Source organism: Pseudopipra pipra, chromosome 7, assembly GCF_036250125.1.
Source record: "Pseudopipra pipra isolate bDixPip1 chromosome 7, bDixPip1.hap1, whole genome shotgun sequence".
Lineage (NCBI taxonomy): Eukaryota > Metazoa > Chordata > Aves > Passeriformes > Pipridae > Pseudopipra > Pseudopipra pipra.
Window position 1 is genome coordinate 28,199,908 of NC_087555.1, and position 17,642 is coordinate 28,217,549.

At 41.0% G+C, this 17,642-nt stretch overlaps 1 protein-coding gene across 1 annotated transcript; it reads left to right on the plus strand.

The window, feature by feature from the left end:
* The first annotated feature begins 10 nt into the window (after positions 1-10).
* On the plus strand, positions 11-13,255 carry EAF2 (ELL associated factor 2). Its single transcript, XM_064661397.1, has 6 exons — positions 11-197; positions 2,521-2,615; positions 3,290-3,426; positions 4,163-4,308; positions 7,659-7,925; positions 12,419-13,255. The coding sequence occupies exons 1-6, from the start codon at positions 95-97 to the stop codon at positions 12,463-12,465; spliced, it is 795 nt and encodes a 264-aa protein (XP_064517467.1). The 5' UTR covers positions 11-94; the 3' UTR covers positions 12,466-13,255.
* Positions 13,256-17,642: the final 4,387 nt, after the last annotated feature.

The window sequence follows — 17,642 nt, forward strand, 5'->3', positions numbered from 1 at the left end:
TGGGCGGGGCCCGCGGGCCCGGCGGTGTGAGGGATGCTCGGTGCGGGCGGCGGTGGCGGCCCCGGGGCCCGCCATGGTGTGAGGCGCCGCCGCGATGAACGGAGCGGTCCCGTCGCTCTACGACCCCAAGGCGCGGGTGCTCAACCTGGGAGAGAGCTTCGAGAAGCAGCCGCGCTGCGCCTTCCACACTGTCCGCTGTGAGTGCTGGGGTAGCCCCTCAGGGGGCCGGGGAGGGGGCCAGGCTGTTTGTCCTCGCAGTGCCCTGAGGGACGGGGGTGGCCGCGGCCCGGCCTGGCCTTGCCGGCCCGATGGCTGCCTTCATCCCGGGATTCGGGGCTGCAGCTGGGAGCTGAGTGCCGTGCGGCGGTGGTCCGGGGTTTCGGGACCAGTGCGGTGCAGGTTTCAGTCGGTGCTGGAGCACGAACGGCCATTGTATCGCAGAGCTGCCCCTCGCCACCCTCTGGGCACTAACTTCGCCTTTCATCCCTTTTCCACAGTGTCCCCCTGAGGTTCTGCTGGAAGCCGAGCTGAGCAGAAGCTCTGGCTCTGCCCTCTTCCCTTGCGCCGAGTTTTCAGAAGTTCCGTACAATTCAGCAATCAAAGGTTACAGGCAGGCAGCGTTAATCACGGAGCCAGTGCACCCTCCCTGAGTACATAATTACTATCTAGAGAGGTGTGTGCTCAAAGATTCTGAGGGTAGCTAGGAAACAAATGCTCCCAGGATTATAGTCCTGGTAATTTAGGACTGCTGCTTCTGGTTTTGTTGTCTGGTTATTTATAGACTGATCCCCAAGATTCAATCCTGCGTATGTTCTCTGGAGAGTGTCCTGTGTGTGAAAGGGTCAATTTGCTCCTTGTGAGCAAAGGGAATGGCGTTTACAGAGGATTGTCTGCGACTGTGGAAGGGGAAAAACCTATAAATGAATTTAAACAAGTGCTGCAGCTTGAAATTTGCCCTAATTTTAAAAAGAACTAACCACCACATCTGGTACCTCCTACCCCTACAGTTTCTTGCTGACTCTTGTAATTTGATGATTTGTTCTGAAATCTGTTTTGAAATCTCTCTTCCTTTCCAACAAATGAGACATAGAAACTGGCACGTTCACCAGTTCTATCAAAAGCACATGCAGAAATATCCTCGGACACCTGACGTTTTTGTTAATAAAAAAGGCTGGTTAGGAGTTAAGCTGGTTAGACAACAGCTGGTTAGAAGTTGACATCGGAAGAGTCAGTACCTTAATTTTCTCAGGTATTAACAGTCCAATAGCCGTGTCCTAAATAAAGCAAACATTCTCTGATTCGATGAGAAACTTTGCAACTGCTGTATGCTTGACCCTGTGAGACAGCACGTGGGGATTTGCCCTAAACAAGGTTAGCAGGGGCTGTTACCTGTGTGTCAGCTCCGAGCCTCCTGCTGCGCGCACGGTCCTGCCCACCAGCTCCTGCAGCCTGGTTTTCCTGCCCGGCTGGTGTGCAGGCTGGAGCCACGCTTCCCAGCTGTGGTCTGTGCCACCTGGCCCTTGGCTGCAGGCCGAGTTGTGGAACTGGGAAGCTCCCCAGCCACAGGAGTGCCGCCGCCGGTGACCAGCAGCGCCAGACGGGGCAGGTTGCGAGGCGAGGAGCGTGTGCGGGCTGACGGGTCCCCTCCACGCCTCGATCCGTGTGCGGGGCAGGGCACCGGCATCCCGGGGTGCGACACTGCCCCTGCCTTACCTGGAGCCGCGGATTCAACCCCACATATGTTACCACAGGCCTCGTAGAGCCTCTCGCTGCCGCTCCGTCTCCCTAGATCAGCGCAGGCAGCCTTTTGACTGTAGCCTTTCCCAATTAATTTGTGGTGGAAATAATACTTTGTAGATAATGGTATGTAACAGAGCTGCCGTGCTGAGGCAGAGCCGCTCGTTTTCCGTGTCTCACGTTTTTGAAAAGGATCAGAAATTAATACCTTATTTTCTTCAAAACTTATTTTAACCAATACTTTAGATGTTGAAAAAGACAAAAAGGAAGCTAATGTTAAATTGGGAAGTAATTTCACTTGTGACAAAAATAACTATACTGAAACTCCAAGGTTTGGTCAGCTTCTGACATACATGTTGTAATAAAGTCAAAAATGGATATTGAGAATTGATATTGTTCTTTGCATTTTCAGTCACTTGTCTACATCTCCCATGTTTGGGATCAACATTTTCAAGAACTATTTATTCATTCTTCCGAAAATAATTATGTGAGGATTTATGCTTTGAAATATGTCACAGCTTGTTCAGCCTCTTTATCCATTAAAACCTAAAATCATTTTTCTAATCTTAACCAAAAGGCTTTAACACTTATATTGAATCTTGATAAAAGCAGCTTGACTTTGAATTGTACTGACTTATGGAATGATCTGCTCAGGAGAATAGTAGGTGATACACCAGCAAAAAAAGGCTTTAACTTAGTAGCCTCCAACTGCAATTAAATGGTGTCTACATTTATAAGATGCCTGAAAAGCCTGTAAATAATCCAGTTTGGTTTTATATTTAGATGACTTTAAGCCTGCATCTATCGATATGTCCTGTGAAGGAGACCTTGAAGTTGGCAAAGGTGAACAGGTGACAATAACGCTGCCAAATATTGAGGTGAGTGGGGTGGCTGAGGGGTGGTGGGCCTAAGGGGGTGATTTATTTTGTTGTCATAAGTATATATCCTGAATATGGAAGGGTATAAAGTTTCAGTGCTGTTTCAGAGATGCCTGTGTGATTTTCAGAGTAGAAAAACAATTGCTCTAGGAATGTAAAACTACAGAAGACCCAAAGGTTAAGCAGCTGCACTGTAACTTTAAGTGTGTTGGCCACATTGGAAATATGCTGTAGGATGACCCAAAGCGTTGCGTACTCAGAAAAGCTTCATGTGTATGTTGGCAGTGCAAGTTTCCCCTTGGTATTTATTGCTATAGTGCAGTTCTAAAGCAGGAAAGACTGGAAAGGGAAAATTTACTACCTGCCATGCTTTACTGCTCTCCTGATATGGGAACTGAAACCCTTTTGGTGAAAGGAGTCCTACAGGGAGCCTGCTCGCCTTGGGAAATGAGCGTTTAATCAGTTTCAAACTAAACTAAGCTGAGTGAAATCCCGTTCCAGTCAAATACCGGCTGCTTTTGGACATGGCTACTATGAATCTGATTTAAATTAACCAGTAACATTTTTATAGGCTAGAAATGATCACTTGTAGTGAACTTGCCATCACTGATGGATTGCTGTTTCTAAGAAGAAAGATTATAGGAGTAACACTTACTGGACTTCTGATTTAATAGGGCTCAACTCCACCAGTGACTGTGTTCAAGGGCTCAAAGAAGCCTTACCTAAAAGAATGTATCTTAATTATCAACCATGACACTGGAGAATGTCGCCTAGAGAAACTTAGTAGCAACATCACTGTGAAAAAAACCAGGTGGGTGATTTACAAGAGAAACAACTGCGCTTTACTCATTGTGAAAATCGATTTGTTAATGGGCCTAAATTGAGATATGTAACTACCCATTACTATTTTTAGCAAAATATAATTTTAGAAAGTAACTGGCCTCGTTCAAAGGAGCAGGAGTTCAGCCTGCTCTCTCAGCACACTGACTTCACAGCTTTCAAGTCTTGGCTGCAAAAGAAATGGGAATTTATTTTTTTGTTAACCAAAACCTGTTACATTATTGAGAGAAATAGTAACTATTTTCTGATGACTTTGGAGGGAGAAATAAAACCTCTTTGGACAGTAGTTTGTCTACTGTCTTCTGACTGTAAATTAGGAAATAAAAAAAAAAAGATAAATTCTGTGACAAGCTTCAGTAATTTTAATGGCTTGTTTTTCTCATACCTAGATTTTAAATTTTTTTGTCCTGCTGCTGAGTCCATGTAAGTAACTTCCAGCAGAATTATTATTAAGTGATCCTGGGCAGCCAAGTATAAAAACAAATCAACTGACAAAGTGTTATAAAGTTATTAGCACTGTATCAAAAAAAAAATTTTTAACACATTTATAAACAATATTATGCCAGTATAATAACTTACCTAAGAATCTAATGATAGTATTTAGAAAGGCATCAGAAATAATTCCCTTGTACCATATCCCCTGTATTCTGCCTTTTTCCTTGCATCTTGTCTTCTAGCAATTAGAAATCTTTTCCTTTTACACACAGAGCTGAAGGAAGCAGTAAAGTCCAGTCTCGCATCGAGCAGCAACAGCAGCAAATGCGAAATGCAACCAAAGTTCCCAACAACGTTAAATACTCTCCGTCAAAAGAAAAAATGTTTCCATCTTCTCCCATGGATGATATAGAACGAGGTAAGCTCCACCAGCACATAAGTTTCAGGAACTTTGCTCTTCAAGGTCAATTGGTTCATAAGAGCCCAGGTTTTTGCTTGTGTGGTGGGGTTTTTTTGTTTGGTTGGTTTTTTGTTTGTTTGTTTTTTAATTTGAGATTAAATACATTAGAGGTTTGGTCATGTAAGCACTTTACTCTGATATGGAAATGGCTACTCTGGCTGAAGTGGGTAACAAAGCAGCATTTGTAACTTGCTAAGGCAAAAAAACAGTGAACCATTAGGGTTAATAATGCCAAGGGTCCCACTGCTCCCTCCTTGTCTCTGGCCTCCAACTGCTGCGTTAATCAAGTATGTGGTTGATTGTATCGTGGCACTGGAACCAACTGAGTCACTTCCAGTTTGATGTTGCTCCTTTTTCTTTCTGGGCACTCAGCAAACATAGGTTACAGTGCTTTACAACTCAAAATACACTTTAAATTACCAGATAGAACCTTGTGAAAGATGAGGCTCCAATGAAAAAGACAGCTAAAACCCTGCATAAATCAACCCTTGAGCAGTGCTATGTGCTGTTTTCTTGAGAGACTCTGGTTTGGTATGACACTCATATTTCACTTAATAGGAGGCCTTATTTCCTTTTGGAGGACAAGGATGATGGCAGGTGGTAATTACTTGCTACAGAAATGCTGACAGGTGGCAGTTTCATTGACTGGAACTGACATCTGCCTCCCAAGTTGTTTTGAATTCCTTTAAACAGATTTTTTTTAGATGTATCATTATGAAGATGGTTTTTGTTTCCATTTTGGTCTTAAGCTCTGACCAGAAATCTATATTGCAGAACAGTACTAGAAAACATCTGCGGCTGCAAAGGGGAAGGAGTACTTGAGCTCATGGAACGAATTGATGCTCTTTCTTGGTGGTCTGTTGCTTTGGGGGCAGTGGTGGTGTCAAACCCATGCAGGTCAGCAAAGTGGCTAACAACACATATCAAACTCCTGTGTAGTGCCAGTCCAATTTTGAGTACTACTAAAAATGCAGAAAAATTGACAACTAGGGGTGATAGGGACCTTTTTAAGTCATCTAGTCCATCCTTCTGTCCTAAAATCAGATTTCTGATGTAATTTTTAACCTTTTCTTAAAGCCTTCCACTGACAGATCCTGTGTACTCTCTGGCAAGCCATTCCAGGGCTTTGCTCTTGTTACTGCTCAGGTTCTTTCTAATAAATAGTCTGACAGCAAGCCCATTACTACTTTCATATTTATCATGCAAGTACAGAACATCTGCTTTTGAGCAGTCCTCCATGAAACTCAGGAGCTCAGAAGCTGCTGTGTCTTTCCCATTCATTATCAAAAACGATGCTTCAGTCTTTCCTTAGAAGTTGAGTTTTCTGGATCCCTGATTTGTTGTCACTTTCCCTTAGCTTTTTTACAAGGATTCCAGAAACCTGCTGAAGTACAGTCCCTAAACACATTTACTGTTTCAGCTAAGGTTCTAGCAGTGCTGAGTTGAGCAAGGAGGCTGTTTTACAGGCACTATTCATCTTTATACACAAAGACCAAATAGTATCATGTCTGAAGTGTCACAAGACCAAATAGTATCAAGTCAGTTCCGCAACAGCACAAGCGTGGTAGAACAGTGTGTAGGAATCACTGTAACTCACAGACTGTTTAGAAGTGTTGCCCACTTAATCATTCTTCATCCCATGGTTGTATAACTGACTATTCCTGCTTAAGTACACTACCTGGAACTTGTTACTAACTTTGTTTTCTGGGGTGGGAGAAAGATCATTCTGCCTTTATCATCTATTATCCTCTAATACACGTACAGTCCTTCTTTCATTGGTTAAAAATACTTAATTTAAATTCTGTCTGCTTGAATTACATCAAAATTCAAGCCAGAGGTCTTATTCCTCAGTTTTTGGTATTAGCCATTCACTTGAAATTTTTCTTATATTAGACACTGCTGAGGAGGAAGGGGAATTAAATGCTTAGGACTTGAGTGGTGTCTTTCAGTTAGGTTACAGCTCCAGATGGGTGGTAGATCATGTTCTCTTATACATATCCTTAGTAACAGAAGGAGGCTTAGGTGCTTCCATTTTTATTTTCTTTCTGCTCCCCTCCGTATATTTGAGGTGGCCAGTATGGTCTTCTGTTGTTTCTCCTCTTCCTTGGCATTGGGTTAGTCTGTCCCTGTAGCCATAGCTACACTATTTCAGGTGCCATTTTTCCAGAACTCCATTTTCTTTAGACTGACCTTTGATAAGGCTGGCCTAAGTATCTTTCCTTTTGATCAGCCTTTGATAACTCAGAATTGGAAGGCTTCATGGAAGTTCGTGTTGAAGTTGAATCTTTTTTATTTTCCTCTCCCTTCTTCTCTTGATTAAGCTCTGCACTGTCTTGTGTCTTGGTGACTTTTGTCTTCAACCTGTCCTGTACTGGGTAAATTTGAAGCGAGATGAGCCACTCTCCTACTTGGTTTTTGTGTCTGCTCTATCAAAGCTGTTCCTGGAGTATTCCAAATGCTTGTAAGATCACCTGAATGATTGTCTGGGTAGTTACAATCTTGTATAGTGGTGAACTTCTGTACACTGCATAACTCCTCAAGTCCTCCATCCACCAGGATTCAGTGCTCTGTTTCAGGCTTCTCTCAGCACTCGTATTTTGCACAATTATTACACGTACCCTTCTGCAAAGATTAATGCCCTCTGTATGCTGGACTTAGCTACTATATATCAAAAATGCATACTGTGCAGCATGATCCACACCTCCACATCTATAATGAGAACAAGGATTTGCTGCAATCTTCCTAATATAAACCGTGGATGGTTCTTTTGGATATTCTTCATGCTTAACTTGATTCTGAGCAAAATGTCACATGGTCCAAATAAATGTATTGATTGTAATGCTGAACTGCTGGGAGGCATTTTGGGCGCAGCTGCTGACATCTTACAGCTGACTGATCTGTGCGATTGTAACTGCAGGTTTTAGTCAGTGAAAGGCATCTTTGGGAGTGCTAAGGAAAATACAGAAGACTTGCTAGTTGTGGAAATTAAAGGCTACATGGGAATGCAGTACCCCGTGGAATGTGGGGTTAAGCATTTGGGTTCACAGTCACCCTTGTTCTAATGCTTAGATTGAAAGGGAGAAAGTGCCTGAGCTATGAGAGAAGAAAACCACATGACAGGCTGGATGTTGCCTGTGCCCTTTTCTTTGTTCTGGAGGGTTTTGGTGGGTTTGGTTTGGGTTTTTTTCAAGTGCTATAGTGTATTTACCTGATGTCTGTTGATTTTTTCTTTTTTTTTCTTTTTTCCCTCTTCCTTATATTTCAATTATGGTGAATGTTAACTGAGAAACAAATCATTTTGTTTGCAGAGCTAAAAGCAGAAGCCAGTATCATGGACCAGCTGAGTAGCTCTGACAGTTCATCTGACTCTAAAAGTTCTTCGTCCTCTTCATCAAGTAGTGAAAATAGTTCTAGTGATTCTGAAGATGAGGAAATGAAGCCCTCTCTTCCTATGTCGATGCCGTATTTGCAGCCCCAGCCTACTGTGTCTGCCATACCACAACAGGCTGTTCCTGACAAAGATGCCAGTCATAACAGATCCCAAGAGAGCAGTGGTCATATGATGAATACACTACGTAAGTACAAAGGCTGTTCTTTTCTTAGTGCACAATTCCAGACATCAAGATTCTGAAAGGAAACCATATTGTTTTTAAGTATGTCTCTGTTATAATTAAAACTGTGGGAAGTGATGCTAGGGTTTGATTGTTCAGCAGCAGGCTGAATTAGACAGTGGGCTGGAAGGTTTGTGGTCCCCAGAGATATTAAATTAAAGCTGACGCAGTTGAAAATATTTCCTAAACTCTTCTGGCTTCCCTCCAGTTCTATACATTAGGACTGGAGAACAGCAATTTTGTATTGAAAATAACTGAACTAACAAGGCATTCCCAAAAGATATGCTTATAATTTCTTGAGTAGAATTATCAGAAAGATACTATGGCCACAATACTCTGAGTTAGAGAAGAGATGGTGTATTCTAAGATCTGTCAGTTACTATTATTCACAGCAGCGTTCCACTGGACAGCATGGTAAAACTGTCCTTTGCATGTAAGGACAGGGGCAATTCTCTTTCAGGTGATATTATCTTATTCCACCCATTCAGGCAACTACAGGTTTAATTTGAAGAGTAGCTCTTATGTTCCAGAGTGGTTGCTACACAGCTGGAATTGAGTGCTCTGTGTATTCCAAAAAGGAGAGTTTGGAAAACTCTCACATTTAAAAAAAAAAAAAAAAATCCCACTAGGTAGAGAATCTTAAGTTCACTACCTAAACAGCAGAAATACTCAGACACAGAAGTGAGTACTCACCTATGGTTACTCTTCTGAAATGATTACATTTTTAATTAGGTGCTTAGCTGCTGGCTCTTAGTTTGAAGAGATTCCCATCAACCTGGGTTTGCAGCCTAAGACCTTTAAGGTTTATCATTTGTATGTAAGCTTGTTATACTGAAATCTTAGACACTGGCAGATCTACTTTTATTTCAGTCCTTAATGGATAACATGAACAGGGGATTTTTTTTCTTTTTTTTTTTTTTTGTTATTATTTAAATACGTAAATAACCTGCATAGATATTTAATTATGTACTGCATTAACAGATAAGATCAGACTGAAAAGTCCTGTGACTTCATGTGCAAAGGACTAAATGCTGCTTTCATTTTGCTGTCACTGCAGAGAACAATGTCTTCATGTTTACAATTTGCACAACTTTATTGTGCCATTTATTTCAACCCTTATTCACAAATGTGATTTCCCATTCTCCACGCTTTAAATAAAACTGTTATGAAAACGAGATGAAGCTCGATCCCCAGTGACAGAATCCCAGCTGGCAAAGCTTCCAGTGAGAAATACATTTACAAGTACAGGTGGCCAAGTCCACCAGTTCCAGCAGTCATAGTGAGAAAATGCTGCTTAAAACATGACAACATCAAAACTGTTCCAGGGGAAGCTGGTGGCTTGGTGGTGCTTGAGAACCACATTGACAGGTAGAACCTCTGCCTGTAGGCTCAGGCCTCTGAGCTCTCCCAGCTCTTGAGCTTAATGCCATTTCCTTCTGTTATGGCTACAGATCTGGTACTGCTTAAAATGATTCCATTCCACCTCCGGTGCAGTTAAAACTTACAAGACACTTCAACTAGGTAAAGATCAGAATAGTTACTTTCAAGGAGGATGTTTTTCTCTCGTTCCCTTGCTGAGGGAATTTGGCAGGAGAGTGAAACCTGGAAAAACTAAATGGATATCCCATTGTTCCAGTTTGAGTGGCAAAAGTTCTCAGTTGGGGTTCTGTACAGTCATTTCTTCCATCTCAAATAATGTTCTGCAAAAATAAAATATTGAATCAACAGATGTCAGCATAAGCTGTTTGCTTGTCTAATCTTGTTTTAAGGTTTGCCTGCTTATGTCTGTGACTAGTGTTTGTGCACCTCTGTAGAGTCAGGGCCATACTGGTTAATTAGTGAAGTTTTCCTCTGACTTACTGTGCACAGGCAAAAGGCTGGGGGGAAGGCTTAGAGAGCTGAGTTTCATCTGGCATGTAGAAATTATACAGCTGAGGTTTCGTGGAACTTGGAAAATGGAGGAGGTGGTGTCTAGAGCATGGTAACCAAATACTTCTGTCAGATACACATATCTACCTCTCCAGGAATCTAGGGATCGAGACTGCCCCTCACCCCCTTTCTACCTTCAGAAGTTGGTTATGTAGGCTCACAACTTGCCTTATAACAAAGTTAGTAAGTGGTGGCACTAATGAATCTGTTCTTCATGAATATTTGATCATATGTTGCTTTATGTCTACTTTTTGTTTAAACCAGTGTTATGTTAAACAAAGTAACTTTCCAAAGAAAACCCAGCATAGATGAGCTATTTTGGGGCCTTGTGTTATGTACATAGTATTCAGCACAACTTCACTTCCTTTTATACTTGGTGCTGGTACAAGCAGCTAATCAAGAAATAATTTTCCCTGGTATTAGTTTGGTGTTGCTGTGACCACTAAGGTCTGTGAAACACGGATCACTCCTGTGAGTTTCCCTGTCCCCTATAACGAGCAATAATTCAGTTTAATATATTGTATTCACCAATTTAAAAGCATAGGAAATGTTGTAATTTGCTGTGCAATCTATTTCCCCAATTAATATTGCTAATAAGCAACTGGCACTGTGAAAACTGAATTCAACTGTTTTTCCCCACTTCACTGCTGCCCCATAAGTACAACAGAATTTCTTCAGAGTCTGCATTAAACGAGCTTTCTATCTTTGCACCAAATCCATTGAAATCTGCCCACTCTAGACTGTATTATTTTGCCATCTCTCTGAAGGTGTTTTTTGGAGGGAGGGTTATAAAAATGGGGCAGAAAGTTTACCCTGAAGTAAATCCTAACATATTATTTCTGCCTCTGGAACTTGGAGTTCTTGCTTTCCCATCTGCTGGTTTTCACAAGCACTGATATTTTTGGCTGGTGTTACAGGGTTTGTGTAATTTCTATTAACTATGTTGAAATAACTTTTGAAGGCTGCAGAAACACTATTTGGAAGGTTATCTTCTTGTTCACACTCCCTGTCCTCTCCTAAAGTAGGTAGTGCATAACAGGGCTGGGATTTCTAAGAATACACTATAGTTCTCCTTTGAGTGATAAATACATGAGTTTAATTTACCAATATCATTCTCTATCTTGAAGTACTATTTTTTAGGATATTAAACTGTTCTGAATAGTTATTGACAAATAACCTGGTTTTGTTCTTTCTAAATTGATTTTTAAAATTTATCTTAAAATAATACAGCTGTAAATTTTGTCTATATAGAGAGTTGGAAACGAAAGAATTGTCTACAGCAGTACTTTAAAGATTGATGGAAACAGCCATGTTCACTATTCTTTTCTTGTAATAAAGTGGTTTTGTTTTGTTGCAGAAAAACATGTACCACTTTCTAAGCTTTAGTGATGACATAGTGGAAAACAAAGGAAGGCTAAATGCAGCCATGTTAAAGACTCCAGTGTTCTGACAGAGATGATATGCCTGAGAACAAAAGATCCAATCTGAGTGTCTTGTGGGGTTTACCCCCTTGAGGTTACTTTTTCACCCATCTGCAAAAGGGATCTGTGGAGGGTGCTGCAGCTGAGGGAAGGGCAAGTGAAAATAGTGTGCCAACTCAGTTTTCTCAGTTTCAGTGATTTTTGCTTTGCTTTTTAGGCCATTTCTGCACAACCTGAGATGAATTCCTTTTTTTTTTCTTCTTCTTCTTTTGTAATGGTTGTTTGGCAAGGGAGGTGTGAGTAAAAGCATACCAGTTGTCACAGACTCTTAGAAACGTGTGGGAAGTTTGCTAGATACAATGTAGATTGTGTATAGCATGCTGCTGTATTTTTTGTGAGTTATCTGACATCCTGGGAAGATTCCCTCATTTCTACCCCCTGAGCTTATGGACATCCATGGCAAGCACAATATAATCTTTCTTCTTACTTCCTCATTTTGAAAAATACATATATATAGCCACCAAATTAAAGTGCTGTGTAAAATTTCTTTTGATGTTTTGTTTCTTCACTTGTTCCAAAACCAGTTTGAAATAGTAGGTCACTGATACATCTTTAAATGGTATGTCAAAGAGCTGCTCTTCTTGATTGAGACACCACTCTGTTTTCAAGCGCAGCCGAGTAGCATTCAGATGTGTTTCAAAAAAACCCAACAACTTGTTTTTCACAAAACTGCATTCGCCAGCAGTTTTCCCACTTATGAAGCATGAAAATGTGGGTGGCAGAGATAGCTAGGTGTTGTCTTTTGTGATCTGGTGATATTAAATAAATGCACTTGTGCAAATAAGCTAATGGCTTCCTTGCCAAGTTTTTAAAATTGTAGAAAAGGGATCTCTCCGAAGTTCTGTCACTGGGGAATTTGGTTCTACACCTATTTATTCTCTTACCATAGAATAGTTTGGGTTAGAAGGAACCTTTAAAGATTGTCTGGTCCAGTCTCCCTGGCCTGAGTATTAGCTTTTGTAAGCCTTTTTAATTGGGAAAGGGAATATCTTGAAAGAAGAAAATTATTTCCTTGAAAATGACTAATATGATGACTCTCTCTTCTAGGAAATGACTTGCAGCTGAGTGAATCTGGAAGCGATAGTGATGACTGAACAACTTTCTGGCCTTAAATGTATCACCTTTTTTTGCTAAATATGTCTTAGCATCTGTTTTGCACTAAGATTAGATTACCAGAGACTGGAATGAATGTCCTCAATTTTGATAATAGACATCCTAATTTTCTACTGATACATCATGTCTATGATAGAGCAGCATTGATATCCTGTCAGTGCTATGGTTATGTGTTTATCTTCAAATTACTGTATTTACAGTAAAATTGTGTATGATCTGATTTTGATTATTTTTGCCTCAGCCACCTGTTTTACTTGAAACTGATTTGTAACAGCTAGTTACTTTATATAAATAGCTATGGAATGGAGAAATTTCTGATATTTATGGAGGCAAGTTTCCTTCCTATCATTTAAATGCTGATCTGACAACTTTGACTTGGAGGGAGTGAAAGGGAGAACAACTAAATGAGGTCTGCTGTGTCAGCTACACTTTTTGTTCAGTTCACAGTTCATACCTTTAAGGAAACTGCTGAATAATGTGGTCCACTAGTGCAGTTACAGTTTACAATTGTTCAACACATTGCTGAATTCTTAATTTCATTGTATTATGGGACTTTATATTTCTGAGCCTCAAGATTCCTAAAGGAACTTGTCTATTCTCTGCCTTTTTTATGTAACTTGAATAGGCTGGTCTTTTTACAACCTTTTTGTATCTAAATTTAGGTAACTGCAGAGACAGCAATGAATTTCCTTCATTTGATTCTGTAACGGAAATCAGAAAATTTCTTTGTAAAAGTATAAAAGTAATTTAATAAAGCAAATATTTATCATTTTCATGTGTCAGATGCTGTTTTTACTGGTTAAGAACTCCACTTTCTACCTAAAGTAGTGAAGTGAAGAGGTCAGGCAAAGAAATAAAGCAGTGAAATGGTAGCTAATACAGACTCCCCACCCTGTCTGCAAGACTCAAGTGTTTGTTGCTTTTGCTACACTGAGATGAGTTTAGTAAGAGCTCACCAAAAGTTTATGGTGATTCAAGTGTACTGATGAATGTTTGTTACAAATTACATCCAAATGCCAGTGGGAAGTGATACTATATGAGACAAGAAAAGGTCTTATTTTTCTGTCATTTGGAGTTATACTTCAAGACCTGAAGAACTGTACGTCAAACTCCAAGTTTCGTCCTGTAATTTACTACTGAAGAGGTTTGTAACTAACAGTAGGAAATGTCTGTAGGGTGAGTTCTGAAGAGATAAATCTGTTCAGTCTTTCACAGAAGTCTCCTTTGCTGGCTTGCAGTGATTGGGTCACAGCTCTGTGTCTAAACTGAGAGGATTGAATCCCATATGTAAGCCTGAATGCGCAGACATGAAAAAAATGCACACTCAGGAAATGTATACAATAGATGGTACTAGACCAGCTTATTCTCTGAACTATGCTCTGAGTATCAGCCCAGTGAAATATGTGAAATGAAATATGTGAAATTAAATGAAATACAGGAAATGCTGCTTTCCAATGCTTCCATACCTTATGCTCTGTACCCCACACTATGGTGCTGGTCCATGCTCTGCAGCAGGTCACAGCTTGCTGGTCTTCTGGCTTCCTAAAGTTGGCATCATAAGAAGCTAAACATTCTTGTGTTTATGCTCAAAGGAAAAAGCTTGAGTTAATAGCCATGAGTGAACAGGTCTTTGAGGAGAAAAGGGCTAATGCCCAACCTTGAGGAAGGCTGCTGTGGAATAACCCCTGTAAGAGAAAGTGTCTTGAGTTCTCTGATGGATCATATGGTTGGTGTGGGAACTCCAGCAGAGCACCTGGTTCTTGGCACGTGCTGTTGGTAAGGTCTGCCAGGGTGATGTGAGGAGCCCAGATGCTGCAGGTAACCTTAGCACTTAGGAGCAGCCCTGTGTGCTAAATAACAGGGAAGCATGATAATGCAGTGTCCTGAGCTGAAATGCCCTCTTTTTGCCTTTAGCGCTGACCCCAGCAGTTCATTTGCATCAAAGCCTTGCCTTAGGCAAATGCTAAATTCTAATTCCAGCCAGAATGCTGATTTTTTTTTTAATAACTGTGTTCAGGGTGTATGGGTGTATGGCTCTACATGCCATTTCCAGCATGAATATTTGTGACCTGGTCCCTCTTATCCATGTACCTGTTGAATATTGGCAGAAGACCTAAAGAGCTTGCTTGGCCTGTTGTCATAGGGGTTGGCCAGGGTCTCATTTGTGACTTCCTGGGGGCATTTCTTCCCCTAAGGTTTGGGTTGTGTGCCCTGAGCAGTGCCAAGACCTCATATCTCCTACTGCAGATTGTTCCCAAATAGCAGGAGTGAGAAGGGAGTTGCATTGAGATTTAAAAGGAATTTTCTTTCTTGGACCCTGGTTTGAAAATTCTAATCTCCCTTAAAAACAGTTTTATTCATGTGATATCAATTTAACTGGAAAGTAATAAAATCAGCAACTGCTGTAAGTTCCACGACCACTGTTCCTACAACCTCTAAATACCTCTTTCAAGGTAATTTGAAATGTATCTGGCTCTATCTTGTTGCTTCCAGTTATTTTGTCTTAACATCCAGAGATTTAAAGCGTGTGTGTGTATCTCTAAACAGCAGATATATTTGAAGAATATTTTTTTATTGTGACATTATAAATTTTACTGTGACATTGTAATTAAGCTATTGTGTATACTTTGGATTTGTGGAACAGCTGCTTATCACTTATATTGATAAATCAAAAATGCCTTTCAAATGCAGCTGAAAACTTCAGAATTTTTTAGTCTTCTGACTACTGCAGTGCTAAGGACCACTGCAGCCACAGCTCACCAGAGCCCTTCTCTCTGCATGGCACCTGGTATATGCACAGGTTTTTTGGTAACTATTTCTCCACAGTTGCAGTAGTTAACCCTTGTTAAGTCTTGAAATGGTGAGTATCTGTGCTTACCAATTGGACCTACCTTGCCTGTCAGCTTCCAATTTTTGTAAGAACTCTGTCCTACTCTTATTTTTCATAAACCTTGCCCTGGGGCATGTGGAGAGGCTGAGGTGATCTCTTCAGGGCAGCCTTGGCACAACTGTATTCCATGACTGACACTGGGATTGCCATTTACTTGGGGTTTTCTTTCTGTCTGTAATTCCTTCTTGAGATCCTTGCACCTAATGCTGTAATGTGTATTTAGAAAGGCATAGTTTATAATACAATATAATGTCCAGATAAGTAATAATCTTAATTCCCATGTAATCGTTCAAAATTATTTTGATGCCTAGGCATGGATTACTGAAAACAGATGCTCATCAAAATCATGGTATCAGCATCAGCTGGAGCACAGCTTATTGTGGAGTTTGTTGTCAAGGCATCTGACATGATCAGCTTTATTGCGTGGACTTTGCTCTTCAATTTGGAGGAAGGCAGGAGATAACTATTTTTCAGATTAAAGGACTTTAGTAAGTCACTTCCATGCTAACAGGCAGTGAATCACCTTGAGAAGAGAGCCATGGTATTTCTAAGAAGAATTGTTTGTTGGGTCTTCCTTGATTGATTTCTGGGGAATCCAGTATGAACAGATAATCTCAGATAATAGTTTGATTTGGTACTCAAGATTTTGGTCCACAAAAAATTGTATAATTTCTGGCCAACACTTTTTATTTTCTTTAGAATTTCTACAGGAAGGTTTTTGAGCACAGCCAAGCAGATTGTTGAATCATCCTTAAACAGAAGAGATGAGAGTGCCTAAGATGGACAGAAATGAAGAACTTCAGAGGAAGAAAGAGAAGACAACTTGGCTCATGATGGTTCCTAGGCTAATGCCTGCAGTACAGGTACATTCCTCCTCTCACCTCTTTCTGAGGTCATTCAGCTAACCACATAAGGTGCTGAGGACAGTCTTAAGTAGATAGGGAGTGCAGACCAGCTTTTTGAGGACATGTAAAAAGAAGAATGAGGATAAAGAGTTTTGAATATTGTTAAAATATATATTCCTGCTGCTTCGAGGAAGGTAGGGGAAATGCGATAAGAAGGTGAAGATGTACCGAAATGAGGTGAAAAAAAAGTGTGAAATGATCATTTCTTTCACGGTTTAGACCTCAAACAGGATAGGAGTAGTCATCCACACCCAAGGGAGGATAGAAAGACCTATGTGTCTCAGCTATTACTCTGCCCAGTTCAATGAAACTGCAGCAACAGCTTCTCCTGGTTGTTAACTGGTTAGCAGTAGTATCCCAAGGCAGCAGCTCCCTGTTCACCAGCTATATGCACAGGACTGGGCTGAAGTAGTGGAAATCTCCAAAGAGTGTGTTACTGTGGGGTTTCTTTCCCCACTTGCAGACTCTCATGTTGGAGAAATGCTCCTGAAGGGCAGACTCAGAGCTTAAGGTTTGGGTCAGCAGGGAGAACTACTCAGCTCTTAAGCAGAGATACCAACTTCATACAGGGTGTTTGTAAAGGCAGTGCCACATCTGCTGGGAGCAGCGAGGGCTCAGGCTCTAGTTGTTTCTGCGGTTTTCTGAATCCATAGAAGAAATGAGTGTGTTCTCAGATTTTCCTTCTCTGAAAAGCAAATCCTCTGCTGTGGTGAGGAAGGAATGGAGGTTAGAGGCAAAGATGAAGGAGCCTTTCATTCAACAGAGAAGGCTTTGTTGATGTACAACACATACCTGGTGAGTTAGCTGCTGAGACCTCTCTTGACTCGCTTTGAACAGGGGCCCTTGTTACAGAACCTGTTCTCCATCTCTCATCTCCCATGTGCTGTGCAGCTTGGCTTGTTCTCATAACTGCTTACGCATGACAGAGGATTATTTGCTCCATCTAAGAGATGAGGCCTTCTTCATGGTGTTATTTAAAGTTTAAAGAAAAGTGGAGTGTCTTAAAAAGGTAATTAAAGAAGACCCAACAGCAACTCAAACTCTTCTTTAATATCTTAAGTTTCATTTCCACATGCTGTGTGTCTTGTTCTACCAGTTTCAATGCTCTTGCAAAACAGTTGCACAATGACTTCCTTTTAGAAACCAGCAGAATTAAACTTGAGCTCACCTAATTGGATATACCTTTTCTAAGATCTTCAATGTACTGGGTTTCCACTAAGCTCTGCAGCCCCCGCTTTCTCCTGTGCCTTTTCATTGCCATGACTTTTGCAATAAGTACTCAGGGACATCCTCATATGCAGCTCCCAGAGACAGGGGAGCTTGCTGCAGCCTGAAATACCAGCTCATCCCTTAACCAATTTCC